Raw genomic sequence first — 24,540 nt, 5'->3', positions numbered from 1 at the left:
GATACCTTGGGTTATAATCTATCCATCCATCCATTATCTATACCGCTTATCCGAACCGGGTCGCGGTTGGCTGGAGCCAATCCCAGCTGACATTGGACGAGGGCGGGGTACACCCTGGACAGGTTGCCAGTCTATCACAGGGCTGACACAGGGAGACAAACAGCCATTTACGCACACATTCACACCTACAGGCAATTTACAGTCACCAATTAAGCTAATTTGCATGTCTTTGGACTATGGGAGGAAGCCGGGGTACCCAGAGGAACCCATGCACACTCAGGGAGAACATACAAACTCCATATAGAAAGGCCCCAGGCCCAGGGTTCAAACCCAGAGCCTTCTTGCTGTGAGGTGACAGCCTCAAATAAAGTTAGTTTTTCTATTGTAAAGTTTATTTAAAATTTGCATCAAGGTCTGGCTGCTGACTGTTTCTTGCCCAGTTGGCCCTCTCTTTTGGGATGTTGCTGTGTACCAAGATTTCAGATGTTAATTTGCTGTGTACCATTATATTATTACAATAGCAGCAAAGCCAAAAACTGTAATAGGAGACCTACGTTTTCAAAAACTGGATTACCCTTTAAGTTAAGCATATTGGTGCTTCCTAAAGTGTATGATTTGCCTTTGTTCTTCAAGGTATGATTATCATTCAAAGGCCTTCAATGTCCATGTTTGTCAGTTATTGGCCTCAATTCATCACATGCCAGTGAAATGTGGTCTCACAGTGGATTAGATGGAGCATAAAACTGTAGCTGCACTGCTCCCTGTTGGTTCTTTTGAATGTATTACACCTGTGGACACATCCCACTCATTAAATTTTTAATGCGCTGGGAACCGTTCAACAGCAGTTTTCTGTCTGAAGTGATCTGCTTGTGGATAAAGTCTGCATAAATAATTTTGTTCTGATTGATTTGCTCTATAACAGTGTATCCCACTGCTCTCATGATTATAGCCTCTCTTCTGTCCTCTCTCCCCGTCTACCTTCCTCTAACCTCTTGTTTGCTTTTTTTTTCCAGGGAAGCGTTTCTTTCAAATGCTCTGATTAGTTGGACAGTAGATTGTGTTCACTCAGTCTGGCAGCTAATTTCTGTCTGCTCTTGTCAGATGCTGGCCACTCTGCTCATCATACGCCAGTTCCTTCAAAATGTGAAGGAGGTGCTGCAGCCTTACCTGTATGAGCGCCACAAGCTGGGCGAGCTTACACTGCGAGCTTTGTGGGACCTGCTGCTCTCGGTGCTGCTAAAATACGCCCGACTGGCAGCTGGAAAAGCCCAGGTCTCTCCCACTGACCAGGCCATGCCAGGACCTGGACTGAGGGGCACGAGGCCCGGGGTGGGGCAGCCAGAAAGAAGGTCAAACTCATTATCTCAACTCTCATTCAGTTAATAAATGCAGTACACATACACTTAAGTGAAATGTAGATGTGTAGTGGAGTTGCAAGTATTAACATTTAGATGTCAGAACAGGCGAAATAAATCCTTTGTTGATGCAATTTGCAGCGTGCTTTTAGAGAAGCTTTCTCAAACGATCAGTGGGATGAGCAGTGATGTTTATGTATTTGCGGCTGTCATTTACAAGAACACTCACAACATCAGTCACGACAAACAGACCTGCTTGGGTTCAAACAGAAAGCCACTGAATCTGCCTCTGCCTTAGTGTGTGAACATGTACCCAGTTATGTCTGATGCTGGTCAGACACTGAGTAAATGCACCATCAGGGAACCACTGGAAGAAGTTAACATACTGCATACTGTCTGCTGGTCTCTTATATTCCTTTCAGGGAGAAGAAGTGTTTAAACGGGGGATGCGGGGTGCCTGATGAAAACGAGGGAGGGGAGAGGGACGAGGCTGACAGTGGGAGGTTCAGTGAAGGAGAGACGGAGGAGGAAAGTCTGATCGACTGTGGCCTGAAGCTGAGGAAAGTCAGCTTCATAGAGAAGGTACAATACAGTGTGATAACAAATGTGTGCTGGTAATCTGCTTATGCACTTTTATCATTTGTTAAGAAGGTTGCTATGCAGACGTAGTAACAACAATTGTTATTTGTAGTAATGATAGTTGCTGATCCGTGGTGTTGTTCAGGTTGACAGAAGGCCAGTGTGCAGTGGGCCCCCCATGGACAACAGTTTCCTGGAGGAGGGGAGCCCCACAATGGTGGAAAAAGGAATGGACCCTGCCTCTGTGTTTGAAATGTGTGACGACGACGACGATAATGGCATCCATGATGTGAAGGAGTCAGGTGGGGGAGGGACAGGCGTGGCTGAGGGAGTCAACGCTGCTACCGCTGCTGCTGGTGCCGCCGCCACTGCTGCTGCCGCCAGCGCCGCTCCGCTGCCCTCTGGCTCTGAGAACAGCACGTCACTGCGACACAGAAGAAGAGGCCGGAGCACTGAGAGACCCGAGCCTAAAACGAAAAGGGAATCCTGGATGGACCCACCTGAAGAGAGAGAGAACACCACGCTCACTCAGGCTGAGATGGAGAGCTGCATGCAGACCTATGCTGTAAGACGGACTGTATACTCCACTCAATCTGTAAACTGTGCACAGAGTTTTAAAGGGTGGCACTTTGTACCCTTTGAAACCTTTTGAAGCACAGCTTTCTAAAAAGATTCACTTTTACCAAAACCCTCTTAAACACTTGCCTTTAAACTTACAAGGCAACTGAAGCATCCATTTATTGTAGAGTGGCAGGCAAAGGAAACTGCACAATCTGTACCCTGTCATTTTATTTTTGCAATTCAGAAACTTGCCAATCACTCATTAAGAGTGAACCACAACCTTGCACTACTGTGAACAAACTGCTGTGTGTGCATGAATGTGGCAGCTGGCAAGTTGACCCAGTAGTGGAGCCGCTTTCCTTTGACGTTAACAGCAACAGCCAGAGGGACTACACTCTGTGTTTCATTATGGTCTCATTCAAAATGAGATGATTTCTGTGCTGATTGACATAGTTGTTTCAGGAATCTTTGTTTCCGAGATCTCTATAATAGATAAGCAGAATTTTCAGTACCAATAGTCATGATGGATAGAAGCATTAGAAAAACATCCAGCCTGACAAATATCTCTTCAAGGTTTTTAATGAAACTAAGATCTCGTAGAATCTGCCACATAATGTAGCCATAACATAAATCATCATCTACAGTTGGGTACTGTTTAGGTCCAGTAAGAATAGACACGAAATAGCTGTAAAATCTTGTATAATAATTGAAAACAACTTGGCCATGTTGCCAGCTGGGGATGACTTGACTGTCATTCTCCTCATACTTAATGTAGGTCAGAATCCCTCAGCCCTCATAGTTAGATGACCCCTCACAAGTGCCCAGAGTGTAATGTGAATGTGAACACTGGCTTATGTTCCAAAGACTCATAAATGACTGTATGGCGTATGAGTATGTTGATATTTGGTGCTATTTCACATTGACCTCCTGTACAGAAACGCAGTCTTGTCTTCCAGCTGCCAAATACTAGTACTCAGACTGTACGTTCTTGGTAGAGCTTTAGTGTAATGATCCATTTTGTCCCTCTCAGGACACCTTCCAGGACTATCAAGAGATGTTTGTCCAGTTTGGATACGTGGTGCTCTTCTCCTCGGCCTTCCCTCTGGCTGCCATGTGCGCACTCATCAACAACATCATCGAGATCCGCAGCGATGCCTTTAAGCTCTGCACTGGCCTGCAGAGGCCCTTCGGACTCAGAGTGGAGAGTATCGGCCAGTGGCAGGTTAGTGATGGCCACTGTCAAAGTTAACATAAGATTCTTCTCCCTTGCCTGAAAGTTGACTGAATTCAATTTCATACAAAGAAAAACTCAATGGTCATGTAAACAGAACTTACCTTAACTACAGCAAGAAGAGCATTAAATCAATTCAGTCAATCAACTAATTTAATGACTTAAATCATAATTAAACCAACTGCTAATAACTAATGAGAGGAATTGAACTGAACGTAATTTACATGACTCCTCTGTCCTCAGCAGAGCACAAAGCCATTTCTAAGAAACAGCAAAGCTGAAGCGGGTTTTTTTTTCTCTTCCTGCACAGACTGCAATGGAAGCCATGGGCCTGATTGCCATCATAGTGAATTGTTACCTGATTGGTCAGTGTGGTCAGCTGCAGCGTCTCTTCCCGTGGCTCAGCCCCGAGATGGCCATCATCTCTATCGTCATCCTCGAGGTTCGTTCCTGGGAGTCAGTCTGAAGTGCTGAGAGTTTCTCTGGGCACCAGCATTTTCATTGTCAACCTTTTCTTATGACCTAGCATAAAGTTCCTGCTAAAATGTGTATTTAAAGTGCAAACACATGTGAACACCCAAACAAAAATGTATCTTACAACAACTATCTCTCATAATATCCAAGTGACTGAAAATAATACACATGAAATCAGTTTCCAATGTGCCAATCTTTATGAAAAGCATGAACAAATGACTTAAAGCTCTCTCCATGTTTCTCCCACTACTTGTAACATATTACATCTAAATATAGTTTTACAAGAATTAGTTCAAGTAACATTCCCTTAAAGAGTATTCTGAAGCACTGCGTTGTGTTTCCGACAGGGGTTGTACTTTCATGTAGTCATTGTTCGGTTTTTATCTCTCTGTCTGCCTGTCGACCTGCAGCACTTTGCCATTCTCCTGAAGTACATCATTCATGTGGCCATACCTGACATTCCTACATGGGTCCAAGAGGAGATGGCCAAACTGGACTATCAGCGCAGGGAGGCCTTTAAGGTAAATTCTGAGACCACGTAAGACCTAGAAAGTTTTATTTGAGTGGGATACACTTCAAGAACTATCTATGCAGTTTGAACAAGCCCTCAAAAGACTCCCTCTGCACTGTAATATAATAAAAAATCCATAGCCATCCTATGAGCCAAACTATCTGCTGAAAACATGCTGTACTGCAGCACTGCAGCTTTCTTTTTGGAGATTATTTTGCTTGTTTTACACTTTTGGTGATATTTTAGTGACAACACTGTTGAGAGATACACTTTGTAGGACATAGAGAAGCGATTAAGATGTGGTGGACCTGCAGTACTAATGCAAGGTTTTTTACTGTAGTAAGGGATTTGTTAGATGGGTAGCACTGCAGTATGGTAATGGTTAGTTGGCTTACTGCTGATTCTAGTAAATGCATTGTGGGAATGTTTCCCTTTCTCTGCAGAAGCATGAGCGGCAGGCACAGCAGCATTACCAGCAGCTGCAGAGGAGGAAGAGGGAGGAGGAGGAGAGGCAGAGGCAAGCGGAGCATATGGCCCGCAGGGAAAGAGAGCGGGACGACGGCAAGGGTGACTCCTCCGGGGATCACCACCACGACAAAAGTCACGGCAGCAAATCACGCCCTGGGGGTGGAGGAGGAGGGAGTGGAGGGTCAGACAAACCCAAGAGGCCCAGCTCTCTGCTGGCCAACAATAATGTGATGAAGCTGAAACAGATCATCCCACTGCAGAGCAAGTTCTCCTCGGGTGGTGCCCGCTCCCCACAGTCACCCACCGGCAGCGAGCCAAAGCTGCCTGGCTTCCTGAGCTTCAAATTTCTCAAGTCACCTGAGAATAAGAAGGAAGGTGCTGCGGCTTCTGCGGCTGCTGCCACAGCCGCTAACGCCACAGCAACAGCATCGTCATCATCATCATCTTCTTCATCATCAGGTAGCAGCTCTCAGGAGCGTTCTCAGTCACCCAGCAAAGCCTTCAACCCTGGGAAACTGTTTAACTTTGGGAAATCTGAGGGAGGGACGTGTGTGAACGGGGCTCCTCTGCCCAGATCCGGGGAAGCATCATCATCACAGACATCGGAAAGACAACCTACCAGGTCTGACTTGAACGGCGTTCCGGATGAGATCCCCTCGCCTGGAGGGGAGGAGTCCGAGAACGGACATTCAACAGACTTGGACACGGCCGGCTCTAAAGTCTAGTAGCTCCAGAGAACAAACTTGTCTTTGGTTATGTCTCAACTGAAGAAGTGATGTGTTTACTGTGAGGAAAGGCCTGACCTACCCTCTGTATTGTCGTAGGCCGTGTGTAGAAGTACTTGAAGCAGAGACAGGAAAAGATGAAACTGACGAGAGATGACCGTTGTTTTGGTTTGCTTTTTTGCTGAGAGACAAAAAACAGGCTTTATAAGAAAGACGTAAGCCTTCCTATTAAACACACACACACACACACACACACACACACACTCCCTTACACACACAAACATACAAACCCTTCCTTGTCTGCAATACATGAAGAAATGCATGAGCTGCGTTTCTAATATTTTTAAGCCTTTAAAGCAAAGAGCTGTGTTTCTTGATTTCTTCTAGTCAGAAATTGTAAGCATCTCGGTGGCCTCCCACTAAGGACACAACAGTTTGTTGTGGAGGTAAAAGATTTTAAAAACGAATACAGTGGTATGAAAGGATCACCGATCGTACATCAAATAACTACTGAGAGTGTTCTTTAGCTGTCACAACACAAGTGATCATTAGATATTGTCTCATTTTTAACTGTGAGGAATTCTTGGGCCCCTCACTTTTTTATTGAAGTGGAAAAATGAAAAAGCAATATCAATCAGTGTTCTAATTATCCCTATCAATCATCACAACCCACCTCCCTTATTAAGCATCCCTGATATATCACCAGCTTTATTTTCAAAGCAGAGGTGATGTCTGAGCTTTGTACACCTCCTCCCACCCTGCGGCAGATTCAGATTTGTGCGAAAAAGAAATAATGAGCTTACAAAGTCGAGCCGTTACACGCCAGTATTTTTCCCAAGAGGGCAAGTGGAGGAGAGACAAGAAAAAAGCAAAAAATGCAAGTAAAAAGTAGACAAAGATGATTTTGAAAAAAAATGGAGCATGGAGGCCTGTTGAGTGCTGTTCTCCATCCAAGCCCGCAGAGCACCTTGTAAACACAGATGGTGCTCCATTCCACACTCGAACCAGACTTGGCAAACGAGCGCAGAGTTAAAGAAGTAACATTTGCACTAAGCCCTGGCGCCCTGCATAGAAACGTATCCCTCTCTGCAGGAGAGAGAGCCGACACCAGCCTGCCTCATAACATTATGCAAAAGCTGGATTGTTTGTTTTTCCTCCTTCCACACAGTACATGCTATATCTCCTCACCTGTCCCTGCTCTCAGCAACTGTGGGATTTTCCAAAATATTCAGATGGGTTTTTTTTTAAAAAAACAGCAGTTGCTCTTATTTATGTTGAGCTCCATATCTTTTTGATACGCACCATTTGCTGATGATTGAGATTTCGTTTTTTTAACCAAAGTGTTATTTTTATCCCGAGATGTATGTTCTGTATAGTATGTTAATCATGTATTTCAACGCCGTTAATGAAAAACATGTTCCTCAAGTAAGCCCATCATCATCTGCCATTAACCGGTGTTTCACTTCTGCAGGGCCTCCAGAAGGTGGCGCCACAGTTTACCTGCACAGAAAAATGTGTTGTTCAACCACTTATTTCGAGTCGCTATTGACTAATCACCCATGACATCCGTGTCTAGTCATCACTACACAGCAGGACCAGTGAAATTCCAGTGTCTGGCTGCAGTAGACGAGCATTTTGAAAGGGAAATGCATTATGGGGTCATACACAGAGAGAAAAGTTCTAGAGGCCGTTGCACTGTAGGTTGAGAGTCAGGAACATTAACTATGCATTTCCACACCATCACCTCTAGCAAGGATGTTGGCAATAAGATGTAGGAGACTTACGTGTAATACTATAAGTCTAGACTAACCCCTCCCACCCACAGCATCAATTCCCGCTGCATTATCCCCAGCCAGACTCTATGCATCTTTTCTTTGTATCTCCTCGGTTTTCACCGTCAGTGACAGCTCTCTCAGCCCCGTCCTGTCTCATATTTAACATCGGGAATCTCCCCTGACACCCAGTTAAAAATAATAACAACAATCCCATCCATCTAGTGCTTTGTGTTTACAGAATCTGTCCATTCTTGGGAGCTTCAAACAGGTTTGTATATTTTGTTGCTCCTTTCATGTGTCTGTAACAACTTCACAGTTAGCAAAGTCCACCTTTCAGTCTCACTCCTAAAGAAAATACGAAAAAGGACTTCCGTAGAGGCAAAAAGATCTTACTGACATCAAATGCAATAAGGAAGTAGGACATTTGTGAGGTCACAGTATCATTTTACCGGCAATCTACAGTACATTCTTTTTTATATGTGGAAGTCTTGTTCATTATACATGTAAAATGAGAAGTGCAAGGCTGAGGGAAATGTAATATCTTCAGTGTCTTTGTGTATCGTTCTCACAGGCTGGTCAAAGGAAAACTGTTAAAAGGAAACTTCAGAGCAGCAGCATAGCAGAGAGGAAGACGGTCCAGCGTAGCTGAGCACAGTCTCATCTGAACCTTTACTCTTGCAGCATTTGGATTTCAGGGATGAATGACGCCATGATGTGAAAGGGTCTGTTCATCATCGTGTGAAAGTTGTGTAGAAAGAACAACCAGGTGTCCTAGTAGAAGCAACTGGGACGAGAAGACAGAGATAAGGGCATTTGCTGACACTGACATATCACAGTAGAGTTTAGGTCATGCCTCCATGTTTGTAGTTCCTCCTTATTCAGGGAAAACTTGCAAATTCATAGAATAGAAACGGAATACCATTAACCAACTTATCACTTCTTTCATCCTTGCACTCTTGGCAGCAACAACAAATTTTGCATATTGTTATAATGGAGGTCTTTAAATAAGCATTAATTGAACTAATTTAACAGATGTTGAATAGTTTTGGGTTTCATTGAAAACTTAATCCCATGCCAGTGACAGCACCATCACTGTTTTCTCGGGCCAAGCACAGGCATCCCTCTCTTAAGACAGACTCATCAGCCGTCTTTAATTCACTATCACAGCAGCAACAGTTCTTCTAGGAGTTTAGGCTTACTGTATCAACATTTTACAAGTCAGTCTAATGTGAAATCAGTGGGAAAGGACTGAGTGAGTTTAGTAAATGTTCTGTCTTCTGGACTTTAAGAGTGGATGTGAACAGGTGAAACTCTCACCACAGCTACATTAAAACCCGACCCTAACCTCAAAATTCAAGATAGGTCATCTTCATGGAAGCCTCACTTACTGAACATCATTTGCTCTTCCAATGTACCACTGTACAAAAAAAAAAAAAAAAATCTTTTAAAGAAAAATACTGGGAAATGGGACTATTTATTTCTTTTAATTTATTTTGTCATATTTTTGTAAGACCTGAAAAATAGTTAATAAAACTATTTCAAATGCATTTTTTTGTGTTGTGACCAACTTGTTCCTGCAAAACCATCAGTGAATGTTTCTTTTTTTCCATCACAAATCGCTAACCTCAAGGTTAAGACTTACACAGTCTCAAGTCACGAACATTAGAAATATCATGTATTTAAAGTACCACATCACAAAAAACCCAGTTTCAATCCAGTTTTATTTCAGCAAAGCTAAAAAGAACATGTCTTATCTAACACACATGAGATGGGGCAAGGCTTAGGGTGTAGTAGAACAGTCTATCTGAGCAGAAGCACAACATGGTTGTACGCTTCAAAAACAGACAGGGTATTTACACTGTAGGCAGGAAGATGACTGACCACACTGTCAACCCACGCTGCAGCATCAACCAGTATAAAGACAGGAAGGACAGGAGGCTTTGATGTGACTCTGATGGGCAGTGGTAAGAACATTTAATAAAAAGCTTTATTCAGTGTTGTACAGTATATGACACCAATACAAACTGAATCTCTGGAACAAGGCAGGATGGCGACTGCACTTTGCTGTGCATGCTTATTGTGCATTCTATGGCTGAAAATATAACACCACTTTAAACCCCCGTGTGTTCATCTAAGCCAGCTCTCAGACAAAAACCATGTGGGGCTGTCGCAAAGACAGGGTGAACAGCACAGCTCTACCGGGCCCTGAGCTGGGGGAGCAAAAGGGTCCGAACCATGATGGCAGGTTGTAAGGCCTCTAGGCTAATACCTTCCACAGTCATACGAGATAACACAACCCTAACACCCCTTAAGTTTTACTACTGGTCCAGGAACGTAAGACCCAGCCGTGAAAACATTAACATGCAAGGCAAGATGACATCCACTGGACACGGGGCTCTTGTCTTTACTTTCACAAAAGGTGATTTTCTATTGTATCCACAGGCATGTAATATTTTACAAAAAGGCAGACACAAAGATATTCCATTGGATAAACTAATTCTGGTATTGGTAGTTATTTACACACAACTTAACATATTCTTTTTCCCTTTTCCATACATTACTATACATAGTTTTCCTCATTATCTGTGCTGTTACCAAGTTGTGCAACTGAAAATCCAAAATTATGATTAACATTGTCATATTTGGATGTAACCTTTTCCTTCTTTTTCTTTTACATCCTTTGATGACAGAAGCTAAAACTCAAGGCCAAACCCCGTCTTACTAGCTTTGCTTGGCCAGATGGTGGTGCTAAATGTAAAAATATATCTCAGAGACACCAACACAACATTTATCCTACAAGCACAAATCCCAGAATAGAATGAAGATATGCATATTCACCATACACACATGTCTAAGGGGAAGAGTTGCTTCTACTTTGTGCTGTTCTTCACAGTGCATTGTTGGTTCTGTTGATTCAAACAGTGTGGAGAAATGTTGCAATGCCCCCATGTGGTTGCAGAGTGGGCAGTGAAACTGAGAGGGCGGGCACTGTGGCTGGCAGGAAGCTCATTGCCATACATAAACAATAATAGTTATAATAAAATTAAAACAACAGTAACAAAATGTTATCTTTACACAAATGAGGACAGACTCTCCAGGAGACAGAAGGCTACACAAGTCATGTACCAGTTATGAGACTGATTATAAGGGTAGTGTCTGACTTTATCTGTCAAGTCCATCTCTGATCTTAAATCTACTCTGACCTCACACACGCGCACAGTACAGCACACGATAAACACACACTCACAGTTCAGCATGCATACAAACATATACATGTACACGAACCCACACAGGGAATAGCCAACATTAATGAAAGAAACGCCAGAATAAAGTTCCCTCCCTGGTGATGGCTCTGTTCTGCCAACGTCAGTGACTAACAGTGACGGAGATCTTTTCATGCACTCAATCTTTACACCATTAATGGCTGCTTTCTTGATAGGAATTTCCCTAATTCTTTATAGGTGACTCTTTATTTCATGACAGGAAAGGCATCCTGCTGGAGTAGAGAATGGTTAGAGGTCTTTCTTCAGGTGGGGATTATCCATTGTTTTTGGTAGTTCATGTCGGTTATACCCTGTATACGCAAACACACACACATTCACACACACAGGCACACACTTATGAGTCCTCATTCATCTCTTGGCTATCTGTCCTGGCGATCTTCCTTGGGGGTGCTGGGCTGTCGCCCTCACCTTGTTCCTGTTCCCTCTTCTTTGCTGCATTCTGTTTGACACAAAGGATAATACAGCAGTCAGTAAAAATCACAGTTTCTTTTTAATACTAATCAAGCTACCAAAGATTAATCATTGTATTATGAGGCTCATAATTAACTGAGACCTAATAAAGACTCGGAAAATTACTTTCTATAAATGAAGCCAGATTTAGGAAATGTACTCCAAAGAACTGCACATGCTCACCTTTTTGTCCCACTGCTGATGGAGGTAACGCAGGAGGATGTTGGTTTTCTCTGTTACAATAACTGTAGAACAAGCACAGCCGGCATCTTACTGACAAATTATTTAACGCACAATCACAGCCACAGAATGGTGCATTTAACTGTTCATAAAAGTTAAATGTCAGTTTAATATTTAAGACTATTCTATCAGACCCTTTACTGTGAGCTTGGTACCTACTCTGTTCAGAAGGGTATTCACGTGTTGGAAGGTACACGGAGGGCCTCCGATTCTGCAAATTAGGACAGAAATAGGTTACAAATTGAACCCGTGCATTCTGCTTATGCATGGTTTTTGTGTATTTACTTAGGGAATGATCACAGCATTTTTGATCTTGATATGTGAGCAAATACTTGCTAAACATCTAATCTATAACAAATATTCAGTGGGATTAATGACAGTCTGGGGAAATAAAGATCATCATAGGCTACTTACAGATGCTTTACAAACAGAGTCTGCATGAAACCTGCTGAAGTTGGTCTTATTGTAGACAGGAAGTCCTTTCAAGAAATCAGCCTGTGGGAAGAGGGTGAGGTTTACCAAATGTCTTCTCTTTCATCTTGCATGTAAGGCGACCCAAAAGACTGCAAGTCTCAGACCATTTGTCTATCTGCCCTCCACAAAGATTCTACTTCAACGCCCTGTTATTATTCACCTGTGGCATTTCATAACAACAATGTAGATGTCAAGTGTCATCTAATGCAGATGTTACATAGGCGGAGGTGTCCCTGCAGATGTCTGTGGATTCAAGACAACGCTGACTGAGTCGGTGCTGGGCGTTCCCTCATCTTAGCAACCTCTGCAAGCTAACGGGCCTGCCGCTGTCCCTGTAACGTCCCCGGCAACCTCCGGTAACTGGAGGTGATGATATCCGACAGACTGCACGGCAAGTGGTTTCAAATTAGCGAGTCGGAGCTGAGCACAAAAGCGATGCCGGCTTGGCCTTGGTAAATGAATGCCAACAAGAGGAGCAGGTGTGGCTAGCAGCTAACTGTTACTTAGCCGGCTCGCTGTTGTTTGCCCTCTGAGAACTGAGCAGCTTATTAAGATAACGTTAGAGACGTGGCGTGTGTGGAATGAGTACCTTCTCCATGATAATGGCAGAAACGTCGAAACACCGACTTGTGGGCTTGACTTGGTGTCTGTGTTGCTGGTCGTGATGGCAGGCAGTGTGAGTATGTTAGGTTAGCCGCGCTAGCTTACTGGCTAGTTAACTGAGGCAACTGTCTTATCGGCTCCTCTTGGCGAACAAAACAACGGCCTTCACGCACAAGTTGTTGTTTCCATCCTAGATCCCGGTGTCCGTGAAAAAAAGGGTAACACAATCAGAAAAAATAACCCAAACTGTCATGGCATGAGTTAGCAAAGCTAGTTACACAGGACTCCTTCAGCTAGCATGATGGTAGCGATGCTTTCTAGGCCACGCCCCGAGAGCGGCCATTGGCCTACTCTTGCACCCACGTGGTTAGCAGCTCGACCAGACAGCCAATCACTAAACAGATCAGAGGCTAGGTAGTTGACGAGGTAATCTATTCTGCACATGATGAGCTTCATTACAAAAAAAAAAAAAAACATCAGCAGCGACATCATCAGGGTTTTTACTACATGCTTTTCCAACATGTACTGATCTTTATCTTTAGACAGTGAAGCTCATGGTAAAGTTAACAAGGCTGTTTCTATTCTATTCTATTCTATTCTATTCTATTCTATTCTATTCTATCCCAGCTATACAAATTTGAGTTGAATAAAATGTAATTTGAGGCCCAGGGAATAAAAATCAAGAGCATAAAAATAATGTAGCCTAAGACAAAACATTAAACCATCAAGGCATTATATTATATTCGGTCAAAAATGGAGATGGATACAATTATTTGTTTTTGTTTTGTTTTCAGAATTAGACAATGTGTTTTAACTTAGCTGGTAGGTCATCGGGTGAGTTTATCACATTATGAGATGTTTTATCTGTGAATGGATATGCTAAGTCAGCTTTTGAAAGACTATTGCAGTCACTGAAATCACATATCCCTGAAGAGAGTTTTATATTGCCTAAACCTGGAGCTACACTGTTATTTAAAACATAGTAAATAGCATTTCACACCTTTTAGTTTTACTCTAAAGATCCTCTCCAGACATGTTTTAAGACAAATAAAATAGAATAATAATTTGAGCTTGATCAGTTTTTTTAACATTAAAGTTTAATTGCAGAGTTAAAAATTCTTAATACTACATTTGGGCCTACTTCACCTCCCTCATTGAAAAATACAGATGATCAATGAGATCAATGAACTGGCAAATACTGTTGATTTCAAAAGTTTAATGAGTGGATACAAGATTTCTCGTATATCAATGAAAAACCATGCTCAATGCACAGTATGCGAAGCAGGCAACAAGTAATCACACTTGTTTTAGTTGCATACTGAACTAGAACATGGCTTCCAAACTAGTTGCAAGGTCAATCAGAATAACACTTCCTCTTCACCAGGTGAATGTGAAAACATTCTTTTGGTGTCGAACTCTGCACATTTATAATTTTCCAAAATGGTCAAACAACAAGCAAATCACATTTTTGAGCAGAGGGGGAGTTTAAAATAAACCTTTAAAGCCATACAATCCTTTCTTTGTTCTTTGATACCAAAGTTTATGCTCTTTTCAGCTATCAATAAATCGTGGTTTACGTCGATCACAGTATCCAAAGATGAACTTCTGGAAGAACCTTAATGTGCTGCAGCTGGAGGGAGACCTAAACAACACAGTAGCTGGCTTGTGGGTTTACTGGGTCTTGATTTCTGTGGTCTGTTCTCACCTCACCATGGCGCCTGCATCCTTGGACTCCTAACAAGTAGTTACCTAGCAACAACAGCCATGGCAACTGCCACAGCACCAGCTCCTTGAGATGCTGGAGAACAGAGTGCTGATAAGATGGAGGGAGTTTGTGCATGTTTACTGGAGAGAATCTAAGTAAAAGAGGTTATAGACTATGTTGTAAAGAACTCAAGTTATTTTTTTGTCCCACTACCAACCACTACATTTTTCACATCAGTGTTGCAAAAGTTAAAGAGCTAGTAAGCAATTGCTGAAAAACACCAACAGAAACGTACTCAAGCAAATAAGAAAGAAAACATGGAGTGAAAAACAGCATTGTTGGTAGGAAGCAGCTGTTAAGATTATAAAATGGATTTAATAGCACTTAATGACTTTATTGATGGTTAATAAATTACTTATCAATGCTTTATAGCTCAGTTATAACAATTGATAACTTTTGGGTTGTCACATTGTGGAGAATCTCTCCAGCATAGCTTTGCCTGTCTTTTCAGCATCTTAAGTCATTCATTAGGAGACGCCCTCTAATGGACTGCTCGACACCTACCCTCTATATAAATGCTGCAAAAGTTTGTCTGCAACTTGTAATTAAACGTGTCAATAAAACATGAACAAAGGTTTTCACAATAATCTATCAAATCAGCAGATGTACATGTTATTGAGCTGTTTTTCAATGGATTTTGGTTCTGATGTCCATAATAAGTAAATATATAGAATTGTTATTTGATCAAAGAGCTAAATAAGACAAACAAAGCTTCATACTGTTTTTTTCTTTTTTTTTTTTCAAACTGGAAACCCAAAAGTTGCTCTTATTTACAAGTGATCTGTTATCAGCAAGTAGTAGTCTGACAACTAGGTAAAAAAAAAAAAACAACAGAAATATTGACTTATCGTTTCATTTATTTAATCATCTATTCATTTATTTACCACTGAACACAGTTTGTTTTTCCCCTCCCTGGCGTCACATGGCAGCAGGGGGCAGCTCCTCACACCCACAAACTGAAGCACAGTGTTGAAACGGATTTAAAACGCCCTGACGTCCCGCTGAGCTCCGGTGCCCCTCCACCGGTGCGCCGCCCTCACTAATGTCCCTACGTGGACCTGGAGGGCTCGACCACGCAGACGTGTGGATCGTCCTCTGAACCAGAGTCAGACATGCAGTCAGTAGGCTGGCAGTGGCCGCCATGTGGAGGCCGCCGAAAGGACAACAGAATCCAGATAAATTAGATTATTGGATTGACTGCAACAGATTATAGCTCTTCTGCCTCCCCAATGCCTCATAAGAAAACCACACCAATTTGATCATATTTCACGCGAGTTTTCGGGGGGGAAATTAAAGGTAGGTGCTTGACTTCATTGTCCCGTTTTTTTGTTTATTTTTATTTTTTTATTTATTTATTTTTTTTGTACAGTGATTGATTTGATCAGCACAGCCTGTGGACTCTGGCAGCAGCAGACATGAAGCAGGTCGCTACATAAACCACGCTGGGACAAACAGGTTACTCAGTGAGTTTTAGTGTAAAATTTCTACAGTTGAAATCTGATCTAAAAATATTCTGGCACTTGCCTCATTTGCTGCATCAGACGACAGAGAATGGCCTTTTCAACTCGCTTTTATTGCCAAAGTGAATAGATGGGGCCAGAGCTTCACCTGCATAACCAGGTAAAAGACGTTTTATTCCACAAAATCAGCAACAAGCCAGATGTAGTTGGCTCTGAACAATCTCCTATTATTAATAAATGAATGAGTTATTTTCCCTTTTGCTTGACTCGGTGTCAGACACGTTAGGTATGTGTAAGCTTTTGCGTTTTTGCTGAATAATCCATTCACCATATAATCATCAGAAACTCTGGCTAAATGCTTTATAAATTACTCATCTCTTTCGAAGTTGTAGTATTTTTCGATAGCTCTGTCCAGATATTTTGTCTTCATACAAAGCAACATCCAGACAGTCATGACTTATACCTATGTCTTAAGATGTGTGTTACAAAATGCTCTAGTTCACTTCTTCCATGCTGCATCTATTTTCCATGCAGTTCTTAAGACAGATGTATTTCACAGCTACTATTCATTGATGAAATCATGGTATACTCGCAAGCAACTGCAATAGCTCAGGATCTTTAAAGTCAACTCTTTATGTTCTCAATTTTAATGTTCAGTGGCAAATCATTTGTCAACAGCAAAGCCACAGCGCTGTAGTTGTTTTTAATCTCCATGACAGACTCTGCTCTGCTTTTCTGGGTATCGGCCCCCACTGTGATTGTGTCTGACATGCTTGAATCGTTATATAACAGCCTCCTGCAGCCGCTGTCAACAGAGGCCATGTAGAGACTGCACCAGGAAGCAAACACAGATAGGGGTGATAGCAGTGCATCATATGATGTCCAAATGGATGTCATTTTATGGAGGAGGAGGAGGAGGTTGTTGGTTCAGTTATTAGACTAGCCTGATAACTGAATGTGGACTGAATGGGAAGCACTGAGGTGCTCTTGAACAAGGCATTTACCACTGCTCCAGTGGCCAACAGAGGAAACACTGCATTGTGCTTCCAAGTAGCACTGCTGTAGTTACTTCCAAGTGTGATTTTGTACGACTTTAAAAGGTGTTGCTGAAAGAGTCTCTGTCTGAGGAACCCCCACTTTTGTACGTGACGTGTTCTGTGTTTGTGGGATGGGGTGTGATAACTGCCATCACAGATCTGTTGAAAGACAGACAGTTTGTTTCACCTAACTGGAGGAAGTATGATATGCAATATTACAAGGGAGGCAAGCGTTTAGTTGCCTACTCACTAATCTTACCATCTTGCCATAACGCCATCTCTGCTCCTGCTTATTAAATAATATATGCAGAGTAGATGAACAAGAGACTGTGCTGATGAACTGGGGTATGACATTCATGGCAGGACACAAGCTTATCATACAACACCATCTCTGTATTTGGGCACTGTCACAAAGAATCAGTCTGTTTTCAAGTTGATTTGAATATTTGAAGCTGATGAGGCTATTGACAACACTTTAAAGGTGAGAGGGGGCTGGATGGATGGATGAGAGATTTTATGGGTAGACACAGGTCACAACTTCTGCTTGGATAATGGATGCTTTTTGATGCGAGAGCAATATTAGATGATGATCGTGTTGTCCCCAGTGACATCAAAATGGCCTGCTCAGCCTCCTTCAGTCAGTACACATACAGCACTGCAGAACACTGCTGTTTGGATAGAGGATGTGCAAGTATAAGCACAAAGGGCGTGAGAATAGCCAGCAAAGCAGGAACGCTGTTTTACATTGTGTTTATAATCCCCAGATGAAAGCAGTGGCTGATGGGCTGCAAGTATAGAAAAAGATGCAACAAATCACACAGAGGGTGAAACTGTTGCCCTACAGCGTCACTGTTTTCACTGAGAGCTAGACAGATTGTGTTGTGTGGACAGAGACTATAATCCCCTCCGGCAGGGAGGGGAGTGACAGGAAGGTAGGATAATGCCACTAGCAGAGAGACTTGCGGACCCTGCCTGGCTGCTCTGCTGTTGCCATGGCTGGTAATCAACTGACAACCTAACATATACTAAATACTGTACCTGTAGTGTGTATAAGACATGCATTGTGCATAGTCTCACCCATTCCTTGGATATTAACCTGTCTGATTGTAAAAAGTTCTTTCTTTTTCAAAAGAGGCAGTTTGCAGTAGATGATTGTTACAGGATAATTATTAAATCCTTATTTGTCAGTGTGCACGTTAGAAATTTCTCCACATTTGTGACACGCGATCACTTCCATGACGAAGATTGGCAGTGTGTGCTGCTGCAGAGTGATCACATGGCGGGCAGCTTTAACTCGCAGAGCTATTACTGTCCCCGTCTATTAATACCCCCAAAGGCCGCACCGAGGGAAGATGCTGCTCAGTTACGTCTGACAGAAAGTCGCAAGGGTTTAAATTGTAATTAGATGCCAGATTGTAAAGGCACAAGAACTTGTTTACCTCTCAGAGTGGCACATTTAAGGTTCCCATATGCACATTTAATGTAGAGATTTAAAGTTAAAGGAACAATGTGATAACAATGATATATTGAGTGATGTTCTTTTTAAAGTGTATACAGTATAATGTGCAACTTTTATCTCACCAACATTTCTCTACCACCCGTTAACCAGCATATTCACAAATTCTGATGTACATAACTATGTGTTTTTTTTAAATAGTCTCTAGTGCTCCTTTTTGATAAAGTAGGTGTGTCTGTTCTTTCGGTTGTTTTCTCTTTTGTTTAATCTGAATCAACTTTAACTTTTTAAATACATGTTTCACGCTGATTTCTTTTGATATGAAGTATTGAAGGTGCATTTTGATAATCACAAGTAATAAACAAATACATTTTGTTATTTTTATATTCGTGACAAGCCAGTGTTGGCCAGTACTAACAGCCCATAGGTATACTGTATCTGTTACTGGGGCTCCAATAAATAAAATAAATAAACTAATAAAAATACCTGATCTGTTGATGAGTAGATCTTTTCAAACCTGATTCAAAGTTAATGATGAACAGAAATAGAGTCGATTAATATAGTTCATCTAGATTTCAAGGCTCCACATAAGACAATTTACCAACTTAAAATGTCTTTATAGTCTATAGCTTTAAGTTAAATAGAGCACATGCTTGTAACCCCGGCTCCTTTTATCATTTTTGTGCCTTTGGTTTTTTGTGACCTTGTTTCATTCACGTTTGTGAGTTTGTGCTGATTTATGTGTGATGTTATATGGATGTGTTCCCTCCAGCCTGGCAGCCATGCTGACCAGCTTTATGGAAGGCCTTCTCTGCTGCCTGACCTCAAAGTCTGCCAACGTCGTGGTTCCTGTAGAAACCTCAGAACCTGCCGATGGCTACGAGTTTGTGGAGGTGAAACCAGGCCGCGTCCTTCGGGTTCGACACATCATTCCTGACCGGCCGGTGGTGGAGGAACCTACTGGGCAGGGTGGGAGCGTCAGCTGCAAACGAAAGATCACAGTATATCGTAATGGACAGCTATTCATTGAGAACCTGGGTGAAAGGACAAGCACAGAGCTGAAGAACTGCCAGAATGGAGAGACAGAACCTAACAGCACCGTAGAGGTCGAACTTACAGACTGTGGTAACTCCTCGCCGCCCATTAGTATACCTGAGGCCAGGTCAGACTCAATTGGAAACAATGGGGCATCTGAAACAGCAGCAGGAGGAGAGGCACCTGCGGCTGGACAGACTGGCCAGTCCCAGCAACCCAGGAAGCGCAGGTGGAGGCCCAAGCGCACTGTGGTGATCGACTGCGAGAGAAAGATATCATCCTGTAAAGGGACGCACACAGACGTGGCTCTGTTCTTCATCCATGGAGTGGGAGGCTCGCTGGACATCTGGGGGAGCCAGTTGGACTTCTTTTCCCGGCTGGGCTACGAGGTGATCGCCCCGGATCTGGCAGGTCACGGAGCCAGCTCAGCACCACAGATAGCTGCAGCGTACACTTTCTACGCCCTGGCTGAGGACATGAGGCTAATCTTCAAGAGATATGCACGCAAGAGGAATATTCTCATAGGACATTCTTATGGGTAAATTTAAGCTCACAATACATTTTAATCAAAGGACCACAAATCAAACAGCGCAGACTACCTTGTTGCTGTCAGCCTATCCTGTAACCAGCCCTCTGTTCCACTTCCAGCGTGTCGTTCTGTACGTTCCTGGCCCACGAGTATCCAGAGCAGATCCACAAGATGGTGATGATCAATGGAGGTGGTCCCACAGCTTTGGAGCCCAGCCTCTGCTCCATCTTCAACCTGCCCACCTGTGTCCTTCACTGCCTCTCCCCACTGCTGGCCTGGAGCTTTCTCAAGTAAGACAGGCTGCGCCAGGACAGCAACGGAGACAAAAGGACAATTTCACCATCCAAAATAGTTGCTATTTTATGTGCAGAATCTGGATGATCAGATCCAGCTTTTAATTTAAAACTCACTAGCTTGTCTAATTGATTGTTTTGTTAAAAATACAATAAAATGTAACTGCAGCAGGTGACTTTCTTGGATTAACATTAATTTAGAAGAAATTACAGTTTGATGTCATCAGATTTTTTTTTTGCAGTTTGAATTTCGGGTAAATCTCCTCTGCTCTGTCTGCTGCAGGGCTGGCTTTGCTCGGCAGGGCGCCAAGGAGAAGCAGCTGCTGAAAGAGAACAATGCCTTCAACGTGTCGTCCTTTGTGCTGCGCGCCATGATGAGCGGGCAGTACTGGCCTGAGGGGGATGAGGTCTACCATGCTGAGCTCACAGTGCCCATCCTGCTGGTTCACGGCATGCATGACAAGTTTGTTCCTGTTGAAGAAGACCAGCGTATGGCAGAGGTAAAGGGGCTTCTTCAGCCTCCTGAGCTCAGGATTCAAATGGGGAAAATGACCTAATCAAAGACTGTGCTGTCATAGAATGAGGAACTTGTGGTTACACTGACCTGAGAGAATCAAAAGTCAAAGTCAGAAGTATTTAAAAATAAGTCAAAAAATACAGTAGTTATTTTTGTAGTGAGCATATGAATTAACATCAAAACTAGATATAATTTTATTTTCACACAGTTCTGGCTCTGAAGAATTATATATGATAAGATCCCCTCTTTCTCTGAACCCCACTTGTTTGTCTTCTGACAAATTCTCTTCTAAACAATGGTTTATAATAAAGTATAAAATTGCCAGCAAAAGTTGAAAAAAAAAATAGAGAAGACAAAATACTTTAGACTTGTTCCCTTTGCTGAACAACTTAACCTGCCTCCCTTGAAAATGATTGGGGTTCCTCCCATACTGACTTGACAAGCTATACCAACGTAATTTCCTCCTGCTACAGTCGTACCGCGGTGGCATGATAATTAGACAAGATTGTCTTTTTTCCATTTTATTATACTACATAAATGGCTGAAAAGAATCAGAGATGTGGGCAGAGATTCAGAGGTCTGAAACTAAGTTAGTGCTTTGGCACAAAATATAAAGCGTTTTGTTGATCCAGAATTCAACTTCTTTTTTTTTTTTTTTTTTTTTGCTTTCAACTTTTTGTCAGATCCTCCTATTAGCCTTCCTGAAGCTGCTGGAGGACGGCAGTCACATGATCATGATGGAGTGTCCCGAGGCTGTCAACACACTCCTGCATGAGTTTTTCCTCTGGGAGCCTCCCACCCTTCCACCGCCAAAGAAAGAGTCCAAAGCACGTCCAGAGACTGCCAAAGCCCAATCTGACAACACCAAGGCATCATCTGAGCCCGGCAAGGTCCGACCTGCAACTGCCAGGCAAACCTCATCAAACGGCGGTGCAGAGGAGAAGCCAGACAGCAAGGCCAAAAAATGACTGAAGATTAAAGATGACTCAGATTAAAGCTGAAACGTCCAGTGGTTGTTACACTAAATCATGGCTGGTCATGCACTTTGTATGTCCTGGGGAACTGAGCTGGTTGGAGCTGTTGAGCCTGATGATGAGCCAAAAGAGCCAATTTATGTGAAATTATCCAGCTAAAGGTTGGACTTAATAGAAGTGGGACACTACAGGGAGTTCAAATTTGATTCCAGTTATGTCAGCTACAAAGGGACAGAGGAGAAGGAGCTCCAACAATGTAATGAGACAAAGATGGTCAATTCTTCAGCTTACAGCCCCCTGTCCTACATACTGCAGGGAAGTTGGGGTTGTGCCTTGAGGTGATGTGTGGTGATGATGTTAGGGTGGGCGGAGCAAGAGGTGGAAACAGCCACGAGAGTGAACAGATGTCAAGCGGCAAACGTGGTCAAATATGAGTTCTGAGGAGAAATCAAGATGTGTCAGCTGCCACACAGACAGATACATTTTTAAAAGGATAAAGCATGAACGGCTTGTCTGATTTCTGCCATTCCTAAAATGTGGAAAAGCAAGAGAACAGCTGGTTGGTGTGACACACGCACCAGGTTGACTGCTTGTTATGCTGCTCTGTGTAAAGCGACAGCAGAACCTAACCTGTATCAGAACTAGCTGGATGGTTAATAAGCCTCATGTATTAGCCTCCTGGAGGTTTAATATCAAAACGTAAAGCACCACACTTGGCTAAATGTGTATTGTTGATCTGTGTGTGTGTTTGCGGGTGTGTGTCAGGGATGTTTCGCAACTAGGTTTTCCAATGCACATAATGATAAATTGTAAACCTCACCTTATCTAGAGAGAGGGGATTTTTAAAAGGACAAAGTGAAATTGTCACGTTACAGAAAATAGCACTGAAAAGTAATGCAAAGACATTTATCGATTAAATATGTTAATTTAGTATTTTGGCCCTTTTTTTTGTTTGTTTTTATTTTTCGACACTTGTAAGAAGTGAGCCAGAAACATTAGAAGTTTATGAGATGACGAGTAGCCTCACATCTGACTCATCGCTTTAAGTAGCTGCTTCTGGTAACAGAGCACACAGAAACAGGTGTCGTTTTGTGGGTGACTGCATTGTGACTTGTCAAGCTGAAAAAGTGAAGAATGATCAAGTAGTGATGAGAACAGAAGTGAAAATAAATGTGCTGCTTCCTAGAATTCAGGGAAATGTATGTTCAGTCAATTGTAGCCCTGCTAAATTTAGCAGTAGTTGAGGCTCAGCAGTGAATCACAACTTCATGTGAACAGACTGAGCCAAAGATTTTGCACAAAACATACATATTGATGTGAAATCCATAATAGGAAGGCTTGTATTAAGATGCATCAGGGAAGGGCATAGTCAACATGACCTGCACCCAAGCTGACACACTGCAGTGCACTTGAAAACATTCACTATTTTTCTAATATAGCTATGTGCTGTAACATTTTTGATAATTGAAATCCCCACGACAAAAAGTCAGTTATTAACTATGTGGTGTTAGACAGAACTTGGCTTAATGGCTCCTATAGTCCCTGCAGTGCACATTGTATGTGCAGCTCTTGAATACACCATAATTATTTCATAAACCCTTGTTGAATTTTGGGTCTGTGATGGAAGATTTGCCCTCATAAGAGGGCACAAGTCTTTGTGTAAATGACAATCGTTTGTTTCTCATCAGAACTATACAAAACTGCAATGATCTTTTTTATCTTAAGAAGTGATAAATGTAGTAAATATATTAGTACATTGGTACGATAACTGTATTTTGACACTTCTCTAAGTATTGTTGAGTCCAGCATTTGCACATTAGAGGCCAACAGTTAGGAGCTGTAGGAAGCTGTTAAACCCTCTGTGACAGTTTTTTAAGCACTACAGTAGTGTGTATGTGCATGTCTTGACATGTTCTCAGTACTTCAATGGTTCAGGTATTTGTAACGTTTACAAAACTTCTCTGAGCCTCTAACATAGAAAACTCCGACGTGGTCATTGTTTTCTCTCAGTTTATTGTATTTGATGTATTTTTTATATATAGAATGTACTTTTTATACATTGTACTTTGATTTGTGATGGATATTTAGATTGTCAAGAAATTGTAGCAGGGAATTCACTGAGCTCTGAACAGATAAATACAGCAGGCTCTTTGCTTATGTCTGTCTGAACTGAAGAAAACTGTCCATTTTATATCTTGTGTGTCTTAAATTCTGTAACAATTTGCCTTTGACAGTGATTACATAAACAAGTTGCTGATTTAGAAATGTTGAATTGTTGTTGAATTGAATTGTTGAATTGTTGAAATTGTTAAATTATTATATTTTGTGAATTTTCAGTAGTTTTGCTGGGTTTTTTTAATACTTTCTTATAGCAACTGTTATTAATTTGAACTTCTCTTTTACCAGTGTAGTTTTGCTGAACGAGAACTCTCTTTTTCAGAAACAGACACAGTTACACAGTTACACACCTGGGAGCTGCCCAGTTGACCTACAGTCCATTAACACCAGGTTGCCACCAGTAGTCTCTTGCTTAAGGGCACTCCAACTGAGGGAGTGTAAGTTATTTGCTAAGTCCCCCCAAATATTGCATGTTGAAGGTGTTAGACTGGAAACTATTTGTTTCCTTTATAAACTTTAGGATACCCCACCTGTCATGGGGATGATGACTGATGTGGCTGATGAGCATTGATCTGGCTAATACTAAGATATTGATATTAAGACCCAGTTTAGTCATGAAAGTAACA

At 42.2% G+C, this 24,540-nt stretch overlaps 3 protein-coding genes across 6 annotated transcripts in view; 2 read left to right on the top strand and 1 right to left on the bottom strand.

Moving 5' to 3' along the window:
- Positions 1 to 9,226, top strand: part of ano8b (anoctamin 8b) — a 37,138-nt gene extending 27,912 nt beyond the window's left edge. For 2 of the 3 annotated variants that reach the window (XM_071486123.1, XM_071486122.1), the window contains 7 exons: positions 1,102 to 1,349; positions 1,778 to 1,937; positions 2,080 to 2,499; positions 3,526 to 3,717; positions 4,037 to 4,168; positions 4,611 to 4,721; positions 5,155 to 9,226. In XM_071486123.1, the coding sequence (XP_071342224.1) occupies positions 1,102 to 1,349; positions 1,778 to 1,937; positions 2,080 to 2,499; positions 3,526 to 3,717; positions 4,037 to 4,168; positions 4,611 to 4,721; positions 5,155 to 5,904 (2,013 nt within the window). In that variant the 3' untranslated portion in view covers positions 5,905 to 9,226. The remainder of the gene's footprint in view (positions 1 to 1,101; positions 1,350 to 1,777; positions 1,938 to 2,079; positions 2,500 to 3,525; positions 3,718 to 4,036; positions 4,169 to 4,610; positions 4,722 to 5,154) is intronic. The other variant, XR_011692072.1, reaches the window with a different exon arrangement.
- Positions 9,227 to 9,382: 156 nt separating this feature from the next.
- On the bottom strand, positions 9,383 to 13,077 carry LOC139626004 (DET1- and DDB1-associated protein 1). The gene is made up of 5 exons (XM_071486124.1): positions 12,717 to 13,077; positions 12,068 to 12,148; positions 11,813 to 11,864; positions 11,597 to 11,658; positions 9,383 to 11,402 (listed from the first exon to the last, which is right to left on the bottom strand). The coding sequence occupies exons 1-5, from the start codon at positions 12,723 to 12,725 to the stop codon at positions 11,298 to 11,300; spliced, it is 309 nt and encodes a 102-aa protein (XP_071342225.1). The 5' UTR covers positions 12,726 to 13,077; the 3' UTR covers positions 9,383 to 11,297.
- A 2,211-nt stretch (positions 13,078 to 15,288) lies between these two features.
- On the top strand, positions 15,289 to 24,132 carry abhd8b (abhydrolase domain containing 8b). 2 transcript variants are annotated; one of them, XM_071486120.1, is made up of 5 exons: positions 15,289 to 15,791; positions 19,221 to 20,021; positions 20,132 to 20,302; positions 20,589 to 20,805; positions 21,506 to 24,132. In XM_071486120.1, exons 2-5 carry the CDS (start codon positions 19,231 to 19,233, stop codon positions 21,788 to 21,790), a joined length of 1,464 nt encoding a protein of 487 aa, XP_071342221.1. In that variant the 5' UTR covers positions 15,289 to 15,791; positions 19,221 to 19,230; the 3' UTR covers positions 21,791 to 24,132. The 2 variants fall into 2 exon arrangements, with proteins under 2 accessions (XP_071342221.1, XP_071342222.1); XM_071486121.1 differs by having other exon boundaries at positions 15,289 to 16,115.
- The last annotated feature ends 408 nt before the right edge of the window (positions 24,133 to 24,540 follow it).

This window comes from Trachinotus anak, unplaced genomic scaffold (genome assembly GCF_046630095.1).
Source record: "Trachinotus anak isolate AG129_WGS33_773 ecotype Australia unplaced genomic scaffold, CSIRO_AGI_Tana_v1 ptg000010l, whole genome shotgun sequence".
Taxonomy (NCBI): domain Eukaryota; kingdom Metazoa; phylum Chordata; class Actinopteri; order Carangiformes; family Carangidae; genus Trachinotus; species Trachinotus anak.
This window is presented reverse-complemented; position numbering and strand designations above follow the sequence as displayed.

Bases quoted from the DNA above. Each gene is read 5' to 3' on its own strand.
- abhd8b (XM_071486120.1), top strand. From the start codon at position 19,231: ATGCTGACCAGCTTTATGGAAGGCCTTCTCTGCTGCCTGACCTCAAAG. The intron at 20,022-20,131 runs GTAAATTTAAGC...TTCCACTTCCAG, and splicing joins CTCATAGGACATTCTTATGG to CGTGTCGTTCTGTACGTTCC. The intron at 20,303-20,588 runs GTAAGACAGGCT...TGTCTGCTGCAG, and splicing joins CTGGCCTGGAGCTTTCTCAA to GGCTGGCTTTGCTCGGCAGG.
- LOC139626004 (XM_071486124.1), bottom strand. The intron at 11,865-12,067 runs GTAAGTAGCCTA...CCTAATTTGCAG, and splicing joins ACTCTGTTTGTAAAGCATCT to AATCGGAGGCCCTCCGTGTA. The intron at 11,659-11,812 runs GTAGGTACCAAG...CTTGTTCTACAG, and splicing joins TGAATACCCTTCTGAACAGA to TTATTGTAACAGAGAAAACC.